The 18,503-nt window shown below is 39.1% G+C and overlaps 1 protein-coding gene across 7 annotated transcripts in view; it reads right to left on the bottom strand.

Annotated features, from left to right (window-relative positions):
- Positions 1–18,503, bottom strand: part of LOC116843300 (5-hydroxytryptamine receptor 2B) — a 31,641-nt gene that overhangs the window by 6,658 nt on the left and 6,480 nt on the right. For 6 of the 7 annotated variants that reach the window (XM_032813627.1, XM_032813626.1, XM_032813625.1 and 3 more), the window contains exons 3-5: positions 10,966–11,379; positions 10,031–10,322; positions 933–1,157 (exon numbers count right to left, since the gene is read on the bottom strand). In XM_032813627.1, coding sequence (XP_032669518.1) covers positions 933–1,157; positions 10,031–10,322; positions 10,966–11,277 — 829 coding nt within the window. In that variant the 5' untranslated portion in view covers positions 11,278–11,379. The remainder of the gene's footprint in view (positions 1–932; positions 1,158–10,030; positions 10,323–10,965; positions 11,380–18,503) is intronic. The other variant, XM_032813628.1, reaches the window with a different exon arrangement.

The raw sequence follows: 18,503 nt of genomic DNA on the forward strand, positions 1-18,503 counted from the left end.
TTTTTTTCGAATTTTCGGAGAACGGATGACGCTACGAGTCTCATACTCTAAAACTATAATTCTTAAGCCTAGCACAACTCAGAACAAAAAGATCTCGGTTGGAACAAGAAAGGAAGCATGTGTTTACTCTTGACGTCGAGTACTGTCAAATCGATTTTTTTACGAATTTTCGAAGAACGAATGATCTTATGAATCTCATACTCTAGAACTATAATTCTTAAGCCTAGAACAACTCAGAACAAAAAGATCTCGGTTGGAACAAGAAAGATAGTATAAGTTTACTCTTGGTCCGATAGACTGTTTGTCAAAAAACTTTTTTTTAATTTTTCGGGCTTATAATTAAACTTATTGATTTGTGCTTTTGGAACAATGTTTGGAACAACTAGAACAATCTATGTCGGTATCGGAATGTTTTATTTTCAAAAAATGGGGTGCCAGGTCAAAAACATTTTTTTCATTTTTTGGACTTAGAATTCCACTTACGGATTTGTCCTTTTGGAACAATGTTTGGAACAACTAGAACAATCTATTACGGTATCAGAATGTTCGATTTTCGAAAAGTGAGGTGCCAGCTCAAAAAATAATTTTTTTTGTTTTATTCGAAAACCGTTTCGAATGAAGCAATATCACTTTGGAACAATGTGGTACAAAGTCAGAACAATCTGGAACAACTTTCAAAATTATAAATTTCAAAAAGTGGGATGCCAACTTCATACACTCGCTTCTCAATTCCCCTGCGATTGATAATTTCCCGTCGTATGCTCTGGTCGTATAACGTATTCTCGAACGTACCTCTTCGGGGGTTGTTTCCCGTGCGTCCGCGCATTTGTGGTCTCTTATTGTGCCTGCATCCGCTCGATTTATGAGATACGTGCCGGTCGGTATCGGTAACCGAAAGCTTCCCCCCGGTAAGAGCTATACAGGTAATTTACCTAACACCGTGATGGAGCTGGAGACCAGCATGGCCAGCAGCCAGACCGCGGCGATCTTGAAGCCCACCACTCGTTTCGTGGATGTGTGACGTGTTCTGAGCGGATTGCGAATCCCCAGGTAACGGCCCAGGGAGATGAAGCACATGTGCATTATGCTCGCGGAACACGCGAGCACGTCGCATGTCACATATACGTTGCACCATACCACGCCGAGCGGCCAATATCCTGAAAACTCGTCGAAACGTTGGCGTCAAGTGCGTGTACGGGACAAGTCGTGCTTTCTCAACTCGTTGAATGCCACGACCATCACTATTGGCCGACACCACGATACTTCCATCGTGGCTTGTAGAGTTACATTAAATTGCATGTAAAAATAGACTGATAAGAGCCAACGCGAGTTATAGATTGGAAACAATTTTACAAATTGCTTTCAAGTTCATTGTGGAAGCGACAACGTAATGTAATATGTTTTGAATTTAAAAGATGTTGGCTTGATTAGCTCACAGCTTGCACGTAACATTGCATTGTTTTATTTGTAACATCTCAACTCGAAATGAAAAATCGTATAAAAAATTGTCATATTGAGAATAGCCTACATGGAGAAAATATTGTATAGTTTTTTCTCTTTAGAAATAAATTTTCTTCAAGTTTGCTATATTTCTAGCAACGCGGAAATAGACTGTCAATAAGGTCTGTCTTGCTTACGAACATAGTAAATTTCGCTAGAAACATTTTTTCGTAATATATCTCGGTTTCTAAAATATATAAATAACACATATACAATGAGAGAATAATTACTGCAAAACGTCTATCATTTGGTTATAAAATTCTATATCATAGTTCTATATCTAGTCATAGTTCTTTATTACAAAATTTTTTCTGTGTATATAAAAACCGAAAAATTCATGCATTGTATTATGTTACTACTTTTGCGATAAATTTGAAAGCAGTTTTATTAAATTGTTCTCGACTTGTAATCAACATCAGCTCTTATCGTTTTCACACGATTGCGCATCTGAGCATTATTTAATTACTGAAAAATAATCGATTGCATTTGAAATATCGATTGCATGACCAATAAAGGCCCCGCAAGATAAAAGACGTATACATTTCAGATTACATTTGTCTACCGTGTCTTTGATAATTTAATCAGTAGTCCAGCTTCTGTGCAATCAACGGAAATCAACACAGCAGTTAACGTGTTAACGTTCGTTGTCAATCGCGTTCTTCAATCGCGTTCAATTTATTCAGACAACGAAGTAGAACGGTTCATTTTAAAAAGTATTTTATGTCCGAGGTAGAAATAGGGACGATGTGCGCGCGCCGCACTTTCTTTTACAATTTTGCAACGCACAATTAACAGTTTGGGAGATTATAAATAGGCGATTCAGAAACAGATTTTCCAGTTTGGGGTGACATTCTGCCGCGTCGAGAATTGTAAATATAACTGTAATTACGAGACAGAAGTTACAATTTTATTCCGATAATTGAGATAGTAATTACAGTCGAATTTTTTCCGTATTCAAACGCGCGCGTTGGTCTATTTCACTTGAAGTCGCGTGATCGAGTAATTCGAGTCATTTATAAGTTTTCTCTCTGTCTCTCGTTCTCGTGCAATATTCCGCGTGAGAAAATTGGAGAAGAAAGGATTAATTAATAACACATCCTGTGATTTTTTACCGCCAATTTTTTCTTTCACTGGGATACGACGGGAAGGGATTCGACTGTCCAGGATATTGCTTTTGCATTTTCCTATATCATTGGTTTTTGTCAGGCGCTTTTAGTGATGTTCTCTTTTTGGGAAGCTGATAGTAGAGAAGTGAATCAAGGCTGTAGTTCGTGTAATCGGAAATAATCATTGATTATTCTCACGCTTCGTTTGAGAGAGTAATTAATCGTAGATTCATGCCCATTAATTTTTCTCGAGCTCGTATTTCACGAATTTCTGTTTTACAAACTGCTGTTTAAAAATGAATTGTAAAGAACGATAAATCGCTCGGAAACAGATTCGAGAGAGGGAGAGGGAGAGAGAGAAAGATAGGAATTCGAGTAACTTGGTGACAGTCTACGAGTACGAATCTGCAATTAATTACGGCCTCAAACGGGAATTGATACACGATTATTTCGGTATATGGATATCGCGGCTTAAGGATAAGCGGGATTGTAACACAGATAAACGCGTAATTTGGGTGCATCTGGATGAGCGCGAATTCGGGAACGTACGACGCACTCAGTATCCATGTCCACATCAAACGACGTCACTGTCGGAAATGCGTTTACACAAGCCGTCACTCCGCCTGCACGAGTTTCCGCGAGCCACCGATTTATTTTCGCTGCCTCAAAGATTTGCGGAAGCTCGAAGAATTCCCTGACATGTTTGACATCAGAGAAACGTATCCAGGGCGATACTCATTACGGTCGATAACGGTGTTTGGGGGAGAACAAGTCGCGAAAAATATATAATAAATTGACATCGGCCATCTTGTACTGCACCCCGATTCCTTGCTCTTTTCCTTTCTCTTTCCTCTCCTTTTTCTATCGCGATGAATAAAGTCTTATCGATCCGATCTAATGAATTCATTATCTTAATACAGAGCTTTGTACTCGTTAAGAGAATTAAGGACGGGAGACGCATAGAATATCTGTAGACGCATAGTAACCCCAAAAATTTGCATAGCCGCATTATTAACTCGGAGACTTCGTTGTGAGGAATTTCATTAGCAACAGATTAAAGTACGGTTTAATGAGCAGACACATCGCAATAAAGGCCTAAGTACACACAAGAGAAATGTAAGAACAAAATGGAAGCTTGAATTAAAAATACAATTTACGAGAGAATAAGATAGAAAGAGAGAGAAAGGAAGGGGGAGGAGAGAGGGAGAGAGAGAGAGAGAGAGAGAGAGAGAGAGAGAGAGAGAGAGAGAGAGCATAAAACAAAATTGTCATAAAAATTAAACGCGAAATTTGTATAAATTCGAGATGAGAACTTCAGAAGAAAAAGCGTACAAAATTTGAATAAAAATTAAAAATGAAGCTGTCCTGAATTAAAATTTCCACAAGACGTCCCAATTATTAAATCTCTTGTCGCACTATACTGCATTAATTATCATTCTTATTATTATTTAATTTAAACAAGTAGAAGAATTTCTCTGCCCGACAATTATTATTATTAGTTCCGCGCGCGCGAGGGATGAATTATTTTTCTCTGTTTCTTTTTTTTTTGTGAAAGCTTCACAGCAAGTCAGGTGTCGTTAGCACGGTAACTTTGAAGAATTCTGTCAGAGAGCGCATTCGGATACGCTGAAAAAGAATCGCGATGCAAAAAGAAAGGCTGGTAGTTCGCGCGTGAAGGTGCGAATACTGAATATGAAATATTCGCATTGTTCTCAGGGCTGCGAATTTGCCAATTTTCGGCCACAAAGGTTTCGCGCGCGCCAATGCACATCTCCGTAACAAGGCGCATACTCGCGCGTCGTTGCGTCATTGTGTGTGTATGTGCTACGTGCTCGCGACGCACCTTTAGTGCACCCGTGGTGGCACATTCGCGAAAAACCAAGAACGGAAACAAATGTCGGAAATGAGCCACGCCGCTTAACGAGTGTAAGGAACGAACGAGAAGACGCAAGCTTCGGCCGAGGCATGATTAAGCACGTTCGTTGTGTCAGGGATATCTGAGGATGTATCGATATTGATTCATCTTTCTTACGACGATGAACGCAGGGCGATGGAAATAATTTAGTGATATCGGGACAAATAAAATAAAATTTAATTACTCGTTTGTGGGATTTCGGTACGATAAGCTTAGAACAATACTTTCTCTTTCGCGACGATTAATTGAAGTCAAAGGGTGTGATATAAATAATTTAGCAATATCAAGGCATGTAAAGTATAGTGGAATCGCGTTTAATTATTCATTTATTCGATCACAATTGAGAGAGTAATTTAGGACGACATTGCCTTTTTCACGACGGTTAGTTGCGGCAGAAGAATGTAAATAATTATCCTTCTGATATAAATAATTCAGTAACATCAAGACAAACAAAAATAAAATTGCGTTTAATTATTCATTTATTGGATTTCGATTAGCACGAGCAGATTAAGACGATATTATTTTTTTTGCGACATTCGTTAAAGTAGAAGAGCGCGATAGAAATTTCAGGAGCAACATTAAAACAAATAAGAACAAAATAAAATCGAGTTTAATTATTCACTTATTGAATCACGATCGACTAATTTAAAACGACATTACATCTTTTTTACGATGGTTAGTTAAAAAGAACAAAATGATGTAAATAATATCTTTTCTGAGAGAGATATATAGATGATTTAGTAACATCAAGACAAATAAAACGAAATAAAATTGCGTTTAATTAATCATTTATTGAATTTCGATTAGCACAAGTAGATTAGGTCGATATTATTTTGTTCACGGCCGTAACTAAAGTAGAAGGGTACGATGAAAATTTATGGAGTTATATCAAAACAAATAAAATAAAATTGCGCTTAATTACTCACTTGCTGGATTTCAATCTATTAATTTAAACTAACATTGCCTTTTCCACAATGGTCAATTAAAGTACAAGAATACAAATAATATTTTCTGATGTAAACGATTTATCAATATGAATAAAATAATAAAATTGCGTTTAATTAATCGTTTATTGGATTTCGATTATCACGATTAGGTTAGGACGATATTATTTTTTTTGCGACGATTATACCTAAAGTAGAAAGGTATGATGGAAATTTGTGGGTTAATATCGAAGTAAAAACGAATTAAAGTTGTGTTCAATTCTTTTTTTTTCGGATTTCGATGTGAGCAGCTCAGAGCGACATCCGTTCGCCGCGGTGATGTCGCGCTGTTTGCTTTTAGATTTATAGGCGATCTGTAGTCGACCCGCGGCCCTTTCGCTTGCAACGAGAGAGAGTGACTCCGTCCGCGGATTTTCGCGCGTCACGTGCCCGCGCCCGCGCGCGCTTCATCCTTCACGTGGAACACGCCGACGACACGCCGGGCATTAGCGGAGTCATCGTCGCGGCTCGTTTATCTCGCGAGAAAGACAGCTCGTGCTCCACGACCTGGAAGGAGTAATGCCTAGGCGGGTGCGCATCAGGTGCTGGAAGATTCAGAATCCCGAGACGTCGACAACGTCGTTAAATCTTCAGTAGTGCGCGCTCTCGCTGAAAAGTCTGGCATTCGCCGCGCGTCATCCCGCATCTTTTGCATCGTCGATTACCGATGTCCCTTAAAGCGCGAACGCATTTCGCCCTTGCCGACATTTTACGGTCGCGCAGTTTGTAAAATTCGAGAGACACGCTTTGATATTTATAAAATATTCCTCGGTCGCTTATCGTCGGGGGGTCGGGGTGGCGGAAGGGACCGCTACCGTTCGGTGCGGACGCGTCCCAATTTTTGCGAGTTTTTCCCCGCCAGATTGTTAATTCCGACGTCATTATAACTGAAGCGCTCAAAAGTTCGAACTCCGACTCGCGGAAGAGTGGGAGGGAGATGCGGGATTTTATAATTCTATATTATAATCGCGGATAATACATCTGCTCTCTTTCTCTCTCCTCTCTCCGCGCGTTCGGAACTTGGGATTTCCGAAGTTTCAAATCGGAATTTGTAATGTGTCCGGAAGTTGTCGGCCAGCCGGAAGAATTTCGCGAGGTAGACTCGCGCGCTTCTCTCGCAGGCTTGAACTTTGACATTACGAGGTATCAAAAAACCAGGTTGATGTACACCACGTCAAAAATACAAGCCGCAATTAAACGCACGGACGAGTCGCGGTAGTGATAAATAGCGCGTTTCAAAGAATCGACGCTGACTTGGTTGCGCGTTGAAATTTTCATTATTGCGCGACGAGCAATCTCTTTGTGTTTGCCTCTCGCATAAAATTAAGCAGGCTTCGCTGTGCGTGCATGACGGGGAACAGCTTACGTGTTTTAAAGGTTAGCGAACGAGGAGCCGCCATTACGACGATATTTCAGCTAATAATTCTCGGCGTCCGTGATCCGATTACAGGACACCGCCGTGATCATGGCGTTAATTAATTTGCGTTTCGACTGAAATTATCGGCAAGCAACGAAGCACGCCGTATCGCTATTAAGTACTTTCGAGTGTCCAATCTACATCAGTCCGATGACAGCCCACGATTACTGTCACCTTCGATTACGCCTATCCATCACACGACAACGCCTCGAGTATATGTCCTCGAACTTTTAAACTGATATACAGAGCGGAATCATCAACATCCACGATAGACCCGAGACAACGCGCGTCGTGAAAAAGTTGATCCAAAATTGCGCGGTGTATTCTTTCGAATACAGTCGATATATTGTCTGCTGAAATGCTACACTTATCACTGCCGATTCAGTTATAAGTGTAGCAATGCAATCAGTAAAATCTCGCTGAAAGAATCAATCAGCAGTGGCGACTGTTCCCGTTACTGATGTATCCTGCGAACACATACAGTGTCACCTTTGCACGCAAGGCATGGAAGCCATTTATTTCGTTGTCACATGAAGAAAACACTAAGGATATCACTTGCCTCAATATGGTTGCCAAAACAAGATATTAATATTGTTTTTCGCCCATGACATTCAAGACAGCACTCCTCATCGCGCGCGGAAAAGGCGACCTAATCGAAAAGTGAACGCTTCACGGGACATCTCATATTTCACCGTGACGTATTCTGTCGCGAGTAGAGCGTGACTTAAACGCCAGAAGTGACTTCTATGAATGCGAAATCTCGCAGTAACCGGCGCGTGACAGGAGAAGGCGCGCAAACGGACACGACGACCTTCCACGTGAATCGTCTCCCGTTTCTACACTTGTTCCGCTTGTTCCACGGCGTCTTAATCCCGCGGATTACATTACGAGCGTAATCCGATCGTGCGCGTCGCCACGCAGGACCTTCCAGCTCCGCGTACGCCATCAGAAACGTAACCGTTTTACCCGAGCATCCATTATTCGCGTCCCCCTGCGCAGCAGTCTTGCGATTCTTTCGCGACGAAATTCCCGCCTTTTGCCATTTCGTCTCGTTCTGTTTGACCTTCCGTTTCTATTTGCCGTCTTGAAATGTAAGAGCGGAGGAACGCTCGAATCGCTCGATGTTGAAACTACATCAGTCTATTGATTCTCTAAGTTTCGTGAGATTTTGGTTCTCACATTTCTTATTCTTCTTATTCTTTCAAGCTACTATATTATTCACTCCTTTTGACGTCTTATACTTTATGCGTGGAATATCAGAAAGAACCGATTCATGTTTACAAAACTATTTCTTGTAAAAAAAGTCAATATGTATCTTTGATTTTTTTAATGTGGGACTTTAAGAAAATTATTTTTCAATCTAGATTTATTCAATTTAGATGTAAAAGAACATATTTCTCTCCTAAAACATCCTTTTTCGCAGAGGTGAAAATAGAGAAATGGCACACACACACACACACACACACACACACACACATACTAAAGTTTTTTTCACACATAAATTTTTTCCAAATTTATTTTGTTCCTACACTGAAAGAAAAAATATCTATAAAATAAAAAATATTCGATAGGTGTACTAATAATATATTTATTTGTAAAATATTAAAAATAATTATACATTTTCTTAAAATCTTAGCTTCTCATAAAAGCAATTTGTTTATTTTATTTAAATGAAAGAATTTAAATTAAAAGAATTTAAGTTACAAAGATTTTAATAAATATGTTATTATTATTCCCGTCGAATAAATATTTATTACTTTTTAGATATTTTTTTTCATTTACAAGTAAACCTACTCAAAAGGTACACACCGATTTTTTTTCTAATTTGGCACAAATGTAGAAGTATAAAAATTTAGGTCATATTTTTTTATTTTGACCCACTTTGAGTTTCACGGGCAGTTTATATAGCTTTTTAATGCTTTCATTCTATCATCAACAAGTACAATAAGAAACAAATAAAATTGAATATAAAATAGGCGTTTTTGGTTTGCTAATTATGAATATGAAGTGAAATGCATAAAATTACTTGTATAAATAATAAAATGTTTAAATAAAACATGTAGAAAGTTGAAGAAAATTATTTATACAAATAATTTCTCGGTTTGGTCGAGATTCGAACTATTTTGACTAATTTAGTACAAATTTGAAATATTTTGGTTGGAATTTTGACTAAAGAAATTTAGAATGGTTCGTGTCTCACAAGTAAATCTATCCAAAAGGTACACTCCGATTTCTTTCTAATCTAGCACAAATGTCTTACAAAAAATATTTAGGTCATATTTTTTCATTTTAGCCCACTTTGAGTTTCACGTTTATAGTTTTTTAATGGCGTTTTTGGTTTGCTGATTATGAATATGAAGTCAAATGTGTAAAATTATTTGTATAAATAAAATGTTTAAACAAAACAAGTAAAAAGTTTGAAAAAATTATTTATACAGATAACTTCTCGATTTGGCTGAGATTTGAACGATTTTTGACTAATTTAACACAGATTTAAAATATTTTGATTGGAATCTCAGCTAAAGAAATTTAGAATGATCCATGTCTCAGCTATGCCAATTTTGTTAAAATTATTTAACTATATTTTATATTCAATTTTATTTCTTATCCATTTTTATTGTACTTATTGATGATAGGAAGGAGGACATTAAAAAGCTATAAACTGCCCGTAAAACTCAAAGTGTGCCAAAATGAAAAAAATATGACCTAAATATTTTTTGGTCTTCTACATTTGTACCAAATTAGAAAGAAATCGGAGTGTACGTTTTGAGTAGGTTTATTTGTGAGTAGTGCAAATTAGGAACAGATTGTTGGTAAAGTTTGTCTTGTTAAAAAACATAATAAATTTTTGCTAGAATCATAGCGAATTTTTAACAACATATTTTAGTTTATAAAATATAAATAACACATATGATATATATGAGAAGATAAGTGCAGAATGTCGGTCTGCTTCTCAGTTACAAAATTATGATAATTTTTATCATGAAATATTTTCCTTGCAAGCGCTGATTTACAAGGCTCGTTTTATAGTCACGTAACGTTCTCTTGGAGAGAGAAAAGCTCGAGGTGTTAAGTTAGTAGAATTCGCGCAGGGAGGGCTCGCACTCACCTAGAAATCCCTGTATGGCACCCAGTGGCATGACGAAGAGGCTCACGAGGAGGTCAGCTACTGCCAGCGACAGCAAGAAGTAGTTCGTCACGTTATGGAGCCTCCTGTCCAATACCACGGCAAGACAAACCAATATATTTCCTAGTCCACCGGCGGCTATGAATACCGCCGCGAACAGGAAGCTCCAATCGAATCGACGAGCCTTGGTGCCCGCGCCATCAAGTCTGGATCGGTGCGAGCAGGACACGGCCAGGTCTTCCGCGATGCCGCCGGCCGGGGTACACTCCAAAATCTACACAATAGCCGATTATTTGTAGGCGTTAGAGACGAATGGTCGGAATCTCCGAGATGTCGAAACAGAAGGCAACAATTCTTAAATGTCAACCTTCGCTTGAGATATATCACTTTCGCGGGGTGAAAATCTTTGAATCATGTCTTGGGGGATGATCTCTGAGGTTTTCTAGATGATGATTCCAGCAACCCCTGTCGTTTCGAGAAGCTCGTCAAAATTGGAAACAAGTATTTCAAGGCTGAATTTTAACTACTTTTGACGTCGGTTAATATTAAAAAAATGCTAGAGACTTTGGTGTTAAAATGAAAAAAAGTATTTAAATTTTCGAGCACTGATGATTTAAAATTTCGAAGCTTTGGAATATTTGACATTTTAGGTCTTTGTGTTAGATTTGAAAAAATATATGTCTAGATTTTCGTGTTCTTTGGAAAAGTTCAAAGTTGCGAAAAATGGAATTTTCAGGATGTAAACGTTTCTATTTGATCTCGGGTTCTTCTTAATTTTTTGTTTCCCCAAGTATTCGAAACTCCAAGACATTCGTGCGCCTCGTGGACTTTATTCTCAAATCCCCGCGAGTTAAACTTCCGACTCCTGACTCTTTTGAACTTCTATACTTCAACTCTTCGTTCGTTGAATAGCTCACTTGTTCGGCGAACGACGTGGCGTTACAATCCCTCGTCGGTATCCTGGATAGGAAGATACCCTCGATGCTTTCGAGGCCGTTGAGGAGCAACGACACGTTGACGTTGCAAGTCGTGTAGTCGCAAGGTGTACAAAAGAGCGTCATCGAAGAGGCGAAGGTTCCCTTCTCGACCATGCAAAGGTGGTCGAATCCGCTGGAACCGATGTCGCACATCTCGGCGCAGCCCAGAAGTGTGTCATTGCAGGACACCTGGTGCAACATCGTCGTCCAGTTGCCACCCCAGGATGTCAGGTTACCTTCTAAGACCAGCATGACGAACCTCGAAAGGGTTCTCGGTATTAGAACCTCCAGTTACGATCAATAGCACACTCGAGCGAGGTCCTTGCATCCACCCGAGGTGCTCCTGATAATGATCTGAGGAAAACATCGGGTTTTCAGTCCCACACAATCCCCGAACTCATACCTTATATTCTGAATTTAGAAACACTAGACGCAAACTTTGAAACTATCAACTAGTCAGATTCTTCAATCTGAATCGTAAATTTTAATTTAGCTTTAATTGAAAAGGATTTGAAGTCTGCTGAGGAGTTTCTTCAGGATAGAATTCAGTCTTTATGATCGTTGAATTTTAAATCACACACTTTAGAATGTGAAGAAGTGGAACGATTAATCAATTAATTTAGTTAAAAATATATAGGAATTGAATTGTAAATTTCATTTTAGCTCTATTTATTTTAGTTCTAATTAAAACGAATTTAAAATTTATTAGTTTCTTCAGAATATGAAATTTTGTGTTTATGGTGCTTGAATTTTAAATTACATACTTTAGAATTGAAACGATTAATTGATTCACAATCTGATTAAAACTATATAGGGATTAAAGAGCTTTTTACACAGACATTGTTGTAATTTTTGAATTTTTTTTTCTAGGCTTTGTATAATTTATAACGTCTTCGAATTGTCGCTGTATAATTTAACGTCGGATTGTAAGAGGAATTTTAATTAACGAAAATCTGTCATTGAAATTAAGGTCAGAACTTTGGACGCATTTTATGAAGTTAGATTGATTTGCATGCGATTAATTGTTATAATGCGCGCGACAGAGATTTTTTTTTCAAATTGATGGGTTCAAATCTTTCGCAAAATTTCAGCAAACGCTTTGAAATTTTGGTGCACGTGGTCAGTTGACCGGGTCAGCTGGAACGATCAACTGACGCGTCAGCTGATCGTGTGGGCTCATCAGCTGATCGCGGAGCGCTCCTACGTTCTTTTTATTCATCAGTGCTTCCGCGTAGGAATTTCATGAGGATTTGAAATAAACTTCTTTCGGAAGGATCAGTATGTATACTTATGATATACATGGAAACTGAAGTGTTACTTCAAATAGCAGAAAACGCACAAATTGCCACTTGTGAGTTCTAAAGAGGATTTCTCGGCAAAGTTGAAAGGCACAATAGAAAGTTGCGGTATCATTCACAAGCTCGACGTTGATCACTCCGTTTGGGAAAGCATTTGAAAGACGTCAAATTTTTCGCATGAAGAATCGAAATATTTAAAGACTTATCGTCTCGAATATCTAGGATAAAAAGTTTCACGTTGTTTGAGAGAACGATTAATTTAAAGTCAAAAACAGAAATTGCTAACGAATCCCTGTCTAACTAATGAAACAACTGACGCCGCGCTGGGAAATCGAGATCAGGAGAAACGACTGCCGTTTATCTCGTTAAAATTGGACGACGACGAGTTCGAGTATTCAAAGGGAACCCGGGGTCTTCAAGCTGCCGCCAAAAATCTCAGCCTGTAGTTTCCTTAAATCGACTTAAATTAATGTTTCCGGGACGCCCATCGTCCCGCGCCTCAAACCTCCGATCCTTTTTAATTATCAAAGATCGGGGGTGATTCGTCTGTTCCCTTTATCGTCAGAAATCCAGCGATAACGCCGTTAGTGCGCGCGCTGTTTGCGCGTTGATTGCGGGCAGGATCTCAGGAACAAAGCGCGCGCGTTTCCTCTCCCTATGACAAACAAAAGACGGGCTGTCGGTCCGTAGACTTTCGGGGACATCGATAAACGTAAGATCGGACGCGCGATTTCTCGCGGCGAATGGATTTTCGGAAGAAGCGGCTACGAAAGTGCCGTTTACTCTCCCTCCCTTTGACCGACCGCTATTTATTTACCGGGACTATCGGCCGGATTAACTGACGTATACCGGATATCGACAGTCTGTTCTCCACCTCGTGACAATACCGATCCCTGAACAAATTGCTGCTTCGGCCGGCTCTCGCCTGTCAATGATGTTTCAGAACGCCGCCGTGTTTTATCGAAGAGAAAATCCTTTAAAATCCCTCACAGATCTGATCGAGCCAAAATCTGAATTCACGGCGGAGGATTAATGCGTTACATTATCTCGCGCTTTGTCCTTCAGAGACTCCTTTGATAGGCATTTCTCGAGGGCGTTTCAAGCCTTATAAATGTATTATCGATATAATAATTCTAACTAAGTGGAGCGAATTCTAATGGATTCTCATGCGCACATCTTAAGTTACTAACTTGAGTTATCAATTCATGATATATAGTTATAACAATTCCTTATAATTGTATCGTATGTGTACAATTTACAACTAATCAGTATTTGAAGTGGGAAGTCTGTTGCACATGGAGTTGGGTTTATTTTGGGGAATCTCACTCGCCGCATTTTGCAATTAACATAATTAGTGCGGTTATCGCGGGGGTAGAATTTTAGGAGCGAACCCGGAAACGATTTTGCCGCAGACGTGGGGGATAAACGGCTCAAGGCTTACGGCTTTATGCCGGAAAGTTGATAACGATACATTAACGGGTGGCATGAATAATCAGGTTGATGTATGCGCATTAAAGCTTCGACCGAATATTACGCGCCGCGAGAGAGTGCATCTTGGCCTATTTATACTCGAGGAACTTCGCGCATCGAGATATCGCGCGTATAAAAATAAACGTGTATCCTCCGCCCCTCTCTCTCCCTCGAGCGCGCGCGCGCACGAATTTGAGGGCATGTGTTAAGTGCACGCCTATCGTTCGACACCTTACTTGCCGCAAATCATTGGTGTTCGAGAAGCTTTTCTGAAGTGATGAATTTTTATGAGAGTATGGGGCGGATTAAAAAATACTCATATAAATATCTGTACTGGTGCATAATTATTAATATATCTAGTAGTCATACGTTTCACAGAAAAGCTGGACGTAAAATCCCGAATCGAAATTTTAGTCTTGAATTTTCGATCTGAACTTTCTAGTATCTGTATATTCGGAAGGATCAGTATGTATACTTATGATATACATGGAAACTGAAGTGTTATTTCAAATAGCAGAAAACGCACAAATTGCCACTTGTGAGTTCTAAAGAGGATTTCTCGACAAAGTTGAAAGGCACAATAGAATCAAAAGATTGATATAGGCTTTTGAGTAGCATTAAAGTAGGAATATCAGAATATTAAGTGGAATGTTAGGATCAACAGGCAGTAGGGATCAAATTTTTTATTCGGGATGATGATGCGGTATGAATAGAATTGTTAGGATCCATTCTCGTTATGATTATTAGGCTCTCGCAAAGAAATTAGTAGGATTTTTTATGTGTTTATTCTACTATATATTGCCTAAATTGTTGTACCATGTTCAACCAGAGTATTTGTCTCTAAGTGGCCATCCACCACTTTCAGTTATTTTTCAAGTAAGAATGACTGAATGAATGACTCATCCTCTAAACCGAGGAGATTATCGACGTTTCGACGAAGTCTCGCGACTCCTTCAGAAATGCTCGATATGCGCGTAACCAAATGACCGATTTTTATTCGAGAGCTTTTACACTTCCGGAGAAGTGGCGAAAAGTGCATTGATAACATAGATCGGAATCGGATAGCTTTTCAGGATACTCTTAGTTCGCGACGGAATTTTCATTCCAAGAATCAGGTCCGCGTTTACTTCTCAAAATTGCATACGCAGGCTGTGCAAACTTTTCGGTTTCGGCGATAACCTGAAGTGCAGCGCTCTAAGTGGCTTGATCCGTGCCGAAAGTGCATCGACGGGTGCAGGGTCGAAGTGCATCGCACTGGCGCACGGCAGTGAGCGCTCGCGCACCAAAGCGACGAGTTAACTCGCTCGAGATCGACCGGTGGGAGCGAGATACGGATGTAATTTATTAGCAGTCCCGTGTGGAAAGTGACGCGGCTTCATATGATGACCACTGACGCCTCTAAGGCCAATGACAGCGCGTTCTGTCACCGGCCAGTCATCAGCCTGGGGAAATGAGCATTAATTAGGCCATCCTAGGCCTAATTAACGGTAAAGGTGTAATTGACCTTTTCTTCCGTATGCGTCGTTAATTAAAGTCAAGTTGATTGAGACAGGCGCAACTTTCATTGCTTCCTCATATTATAATCATGAAAGAAAAAATATGTAAAAAATAATAATCAGTTAATAGTAAAGATTGTTCCTATTATTGATGCAGTTTGCAAACATACGCGGTATCATTGCACGCAAATCGCATAAAAGTCGTTCATTCCATCGTCAGAAATGCAGAAAGTTGACTTAGCGTATAACGAATTCATGTCACTACAGTTGCAGTGAAATCTCGCTTCCACTGGTCAGAACCAGTGAGATGTAAGATGGAGCAGTAAAGTGACAGTGTTTCCACTGAAAATCGGAGAATATTCGGCAGAATACTCCTTTTACTGATTCAGTCAGAAACAACTTTATTGATTCACTTTAAAAGAGTGGATACTCGTAACATATTTACTGAAATCATACTTACTGAAATTATTACTTTACTTAAACTTACCAAGAACTTTCTTTCATTTAAACAAAATAAACAATTGTTTTCGCGAGGAGCTAAAGTTTTAAGAAAATGTACATTTTTCTCACTTGAAAAATACTTTATATTAGTATGTGTAAGTATGTTGTTGTTATCCACCGAATAAATATCGTGCATTTTCTAGATATTGTTTTTCTCAGTATATTTATTCGATTTTCTCTAGAAATTCACGTCAGCCGCACTTTGTGATGGACATGGCGGCCTATAGATATATTTCGCTGATATGATGTATCATTATTAGATGTAACGAGCTATTTTATAAGGGGAGCTATTTTATAAGACGGTCGTTTTCTCACTCGAGCCTTTATCGGAATCTTCATCCGACCTAGAAATCACGAAGAGAGCGCTCCGAGAGAAGAGACCAAGACGTTTAAAGGTATAAAAATCCGTCGAAGGATGCCAGGTCTGAAGTATGCTAAGCACGTGTCACTTAGTTACGAGCGCGAAGAAGAAAGGAAAAAAAAAGTTGTCTCGCTCGCTGAAGCGTGATTTTTAAGTGCTGTCACTTATGTAGGTGCAATTCGATTAGCCGGGTCTGCGCGCGGAGCTCATTAATCGCGCGATCCCTTTATCGAGGCAATGTTGCTATCGATCTTGTCGCAATATCGCCTTGGCGCCTTGAGCTCACCTCGTAAGCCGTTTACACGAGCAGGCAGAAGGCCGACATTTTATTAGGTGGATCGCCTGCGACACCCGAGACCTGTTGCTTTAATATCTCACCGCTGCACTTGATTTAATTTTAAACACGCGGGGCGATTAAGACATTTTCACCTACGTCCGATCAGCTCGCCGACGCTTCTCTCGCACGACCAAACCTGTCGACCGTTTTTCATTTTTTGTGTTTTCACCTTGTCGTACTTCGGTCTGCCTTATTTCCTCGTGTTCTTGGTCGGTCTCGCTCTTCATTTTGCTTTGCGCGAAAATTTCACTTTGCCATTTAATTTTATTTTATTTACTAATGTCATACACGCGCGCGCCGCGCGATATTTTTTATTTGACACAAGCGTCCGTGAACTTGCACGTATGTATAAATAATTGTTTTTCAATGAGAATCATATACACACACACATGGGGGGAGGGGTTGGTTGTTCTCGCAGAAAAAAGCGCGCGAATAATACTCCAATCTTCATTTCCGGCTTTTTATGCGTCAAATAATTGAATTATCATCGGCCTTTCCTCGCTCTCTCTCTCTCTCTCTCTCTCTCTCTCTGGGGAAATTAGCGTGAAACATTCAATAATCCCGATTAACGCGCGTCATTTTCCAACGGGGTCGATTAGTAAAGCCGTAGGACGGCAACAATTATTTATCTAAGGACTTTAGAGATACGCGATTTAAACGACTCGATGATGCAACAATGAAAAATTCAGGAGAGAATACATAGAAAGCAACACACACAATGCTGCCTATTATTTAATATGAGGGCAAATATTCACGTATCGTGCGGAAATAAAACTTTCTTGTCTCGAGCGACTAATCTCGATCGGTTATGTTTAATTGAATGTGGCTGAAACGGTCGCGCCTCTCCCGGCGGGAAAATTTCAGCGAAATTCGCGAGGACGAATGTTTTTCAACGATAATGGAAATCGCGATTATTCGACCGTCACGGATCGACTCTCGCGGCGTATTTTGATGGAATTATCGGGAAGATGAATAAATATTGTACGCGATAATTGAAGTCGCGATCATTTCACGAATTTCGTCCGACTAACCGGTCCTCGCACGACAGATTTTAAGGGGTTCTGCAGGGAGTATTCCGTTACGATAATGAGAGGATTACTCGGTAGTATTCGGTTCCGGTCTGTCAACAACTTTCTTCGAAATTACAAAGGCGAGCGAGGTGCGCACAGCTGGGGAAATAGGAGAAACGTGATGGCGATCGTGCAATTTAATCTCAATCAACCGCGTTGTAGACACACGAGGAGGAAAAAACGGATAATTTCATTAAAATTATAGTCACTTCGGCGCCAATCATATTTGTTTGTCGTTCTTACAAAAACAGCGTAATATGCATCTAAGACTATTATCATTAATAATATAATAACGTTAACTACGAAAACGGTCTTCTTGACCATAATTATTTTATCACGCAATTATAGTCATCGGATATCAAATACCTTTTTGCGCGGGACAATCTCGTAAACATACCATGACTAATTTGCGTAATTGTTGATCGGTTATTATTATTCCACGTTTTAGTTATTTAATTAATTAAATGGAGAGGTGTTCCTGTGTTACATAAAACAGTATAAAATATCCAGAGAAGAGAGAAAGGAAAAATACAATTATACATATATATATATATATATATATATATATATATATATATATATATATATATATATATATAAACAAAAATGCCAAAAAATAATGAAAAAGAACTTTAGAAACAATAAATTATAAAGAAACAGTAGTTTAATCTAAAAGGATTAAGTTGTTTCAGAAGAACAGTTTTCTAAAAATATTTAAAAACATATGGAAGAAATTAATAAGATCACAATAAGTATTCACTAACATATACGTAAATGGTTTAATGGTTTCAATTAGTTATAAAGCTTACTATGTAGTTCTAAAAAACGACGAATTCCTCCTAAATTTTAACGAAAATATTAAATGACATAAGTTTTTGTCACATACATGCACGCATACACGCACGTACGCAGAGTGCTTCAGAGTTTAGCGATAATTTACGTAGG

The sequence above is a fragment of the Odontomachus brunneus genome, unplaced genomic scaffold (assembly GCF_010583005.1).
Source record: "Odontomachus brunneus isolate Ranch 3 - 2012 unplaced genomic scaffold, Obru_v1 Obru_scaffold_031, whole genome shotgun sequence".
NCBI lineage: Eukaryota > Metazoa > Arthropoda > Insecta > Hymenoptera > Formicidae > Odontomachus > Odontomachus brunneus.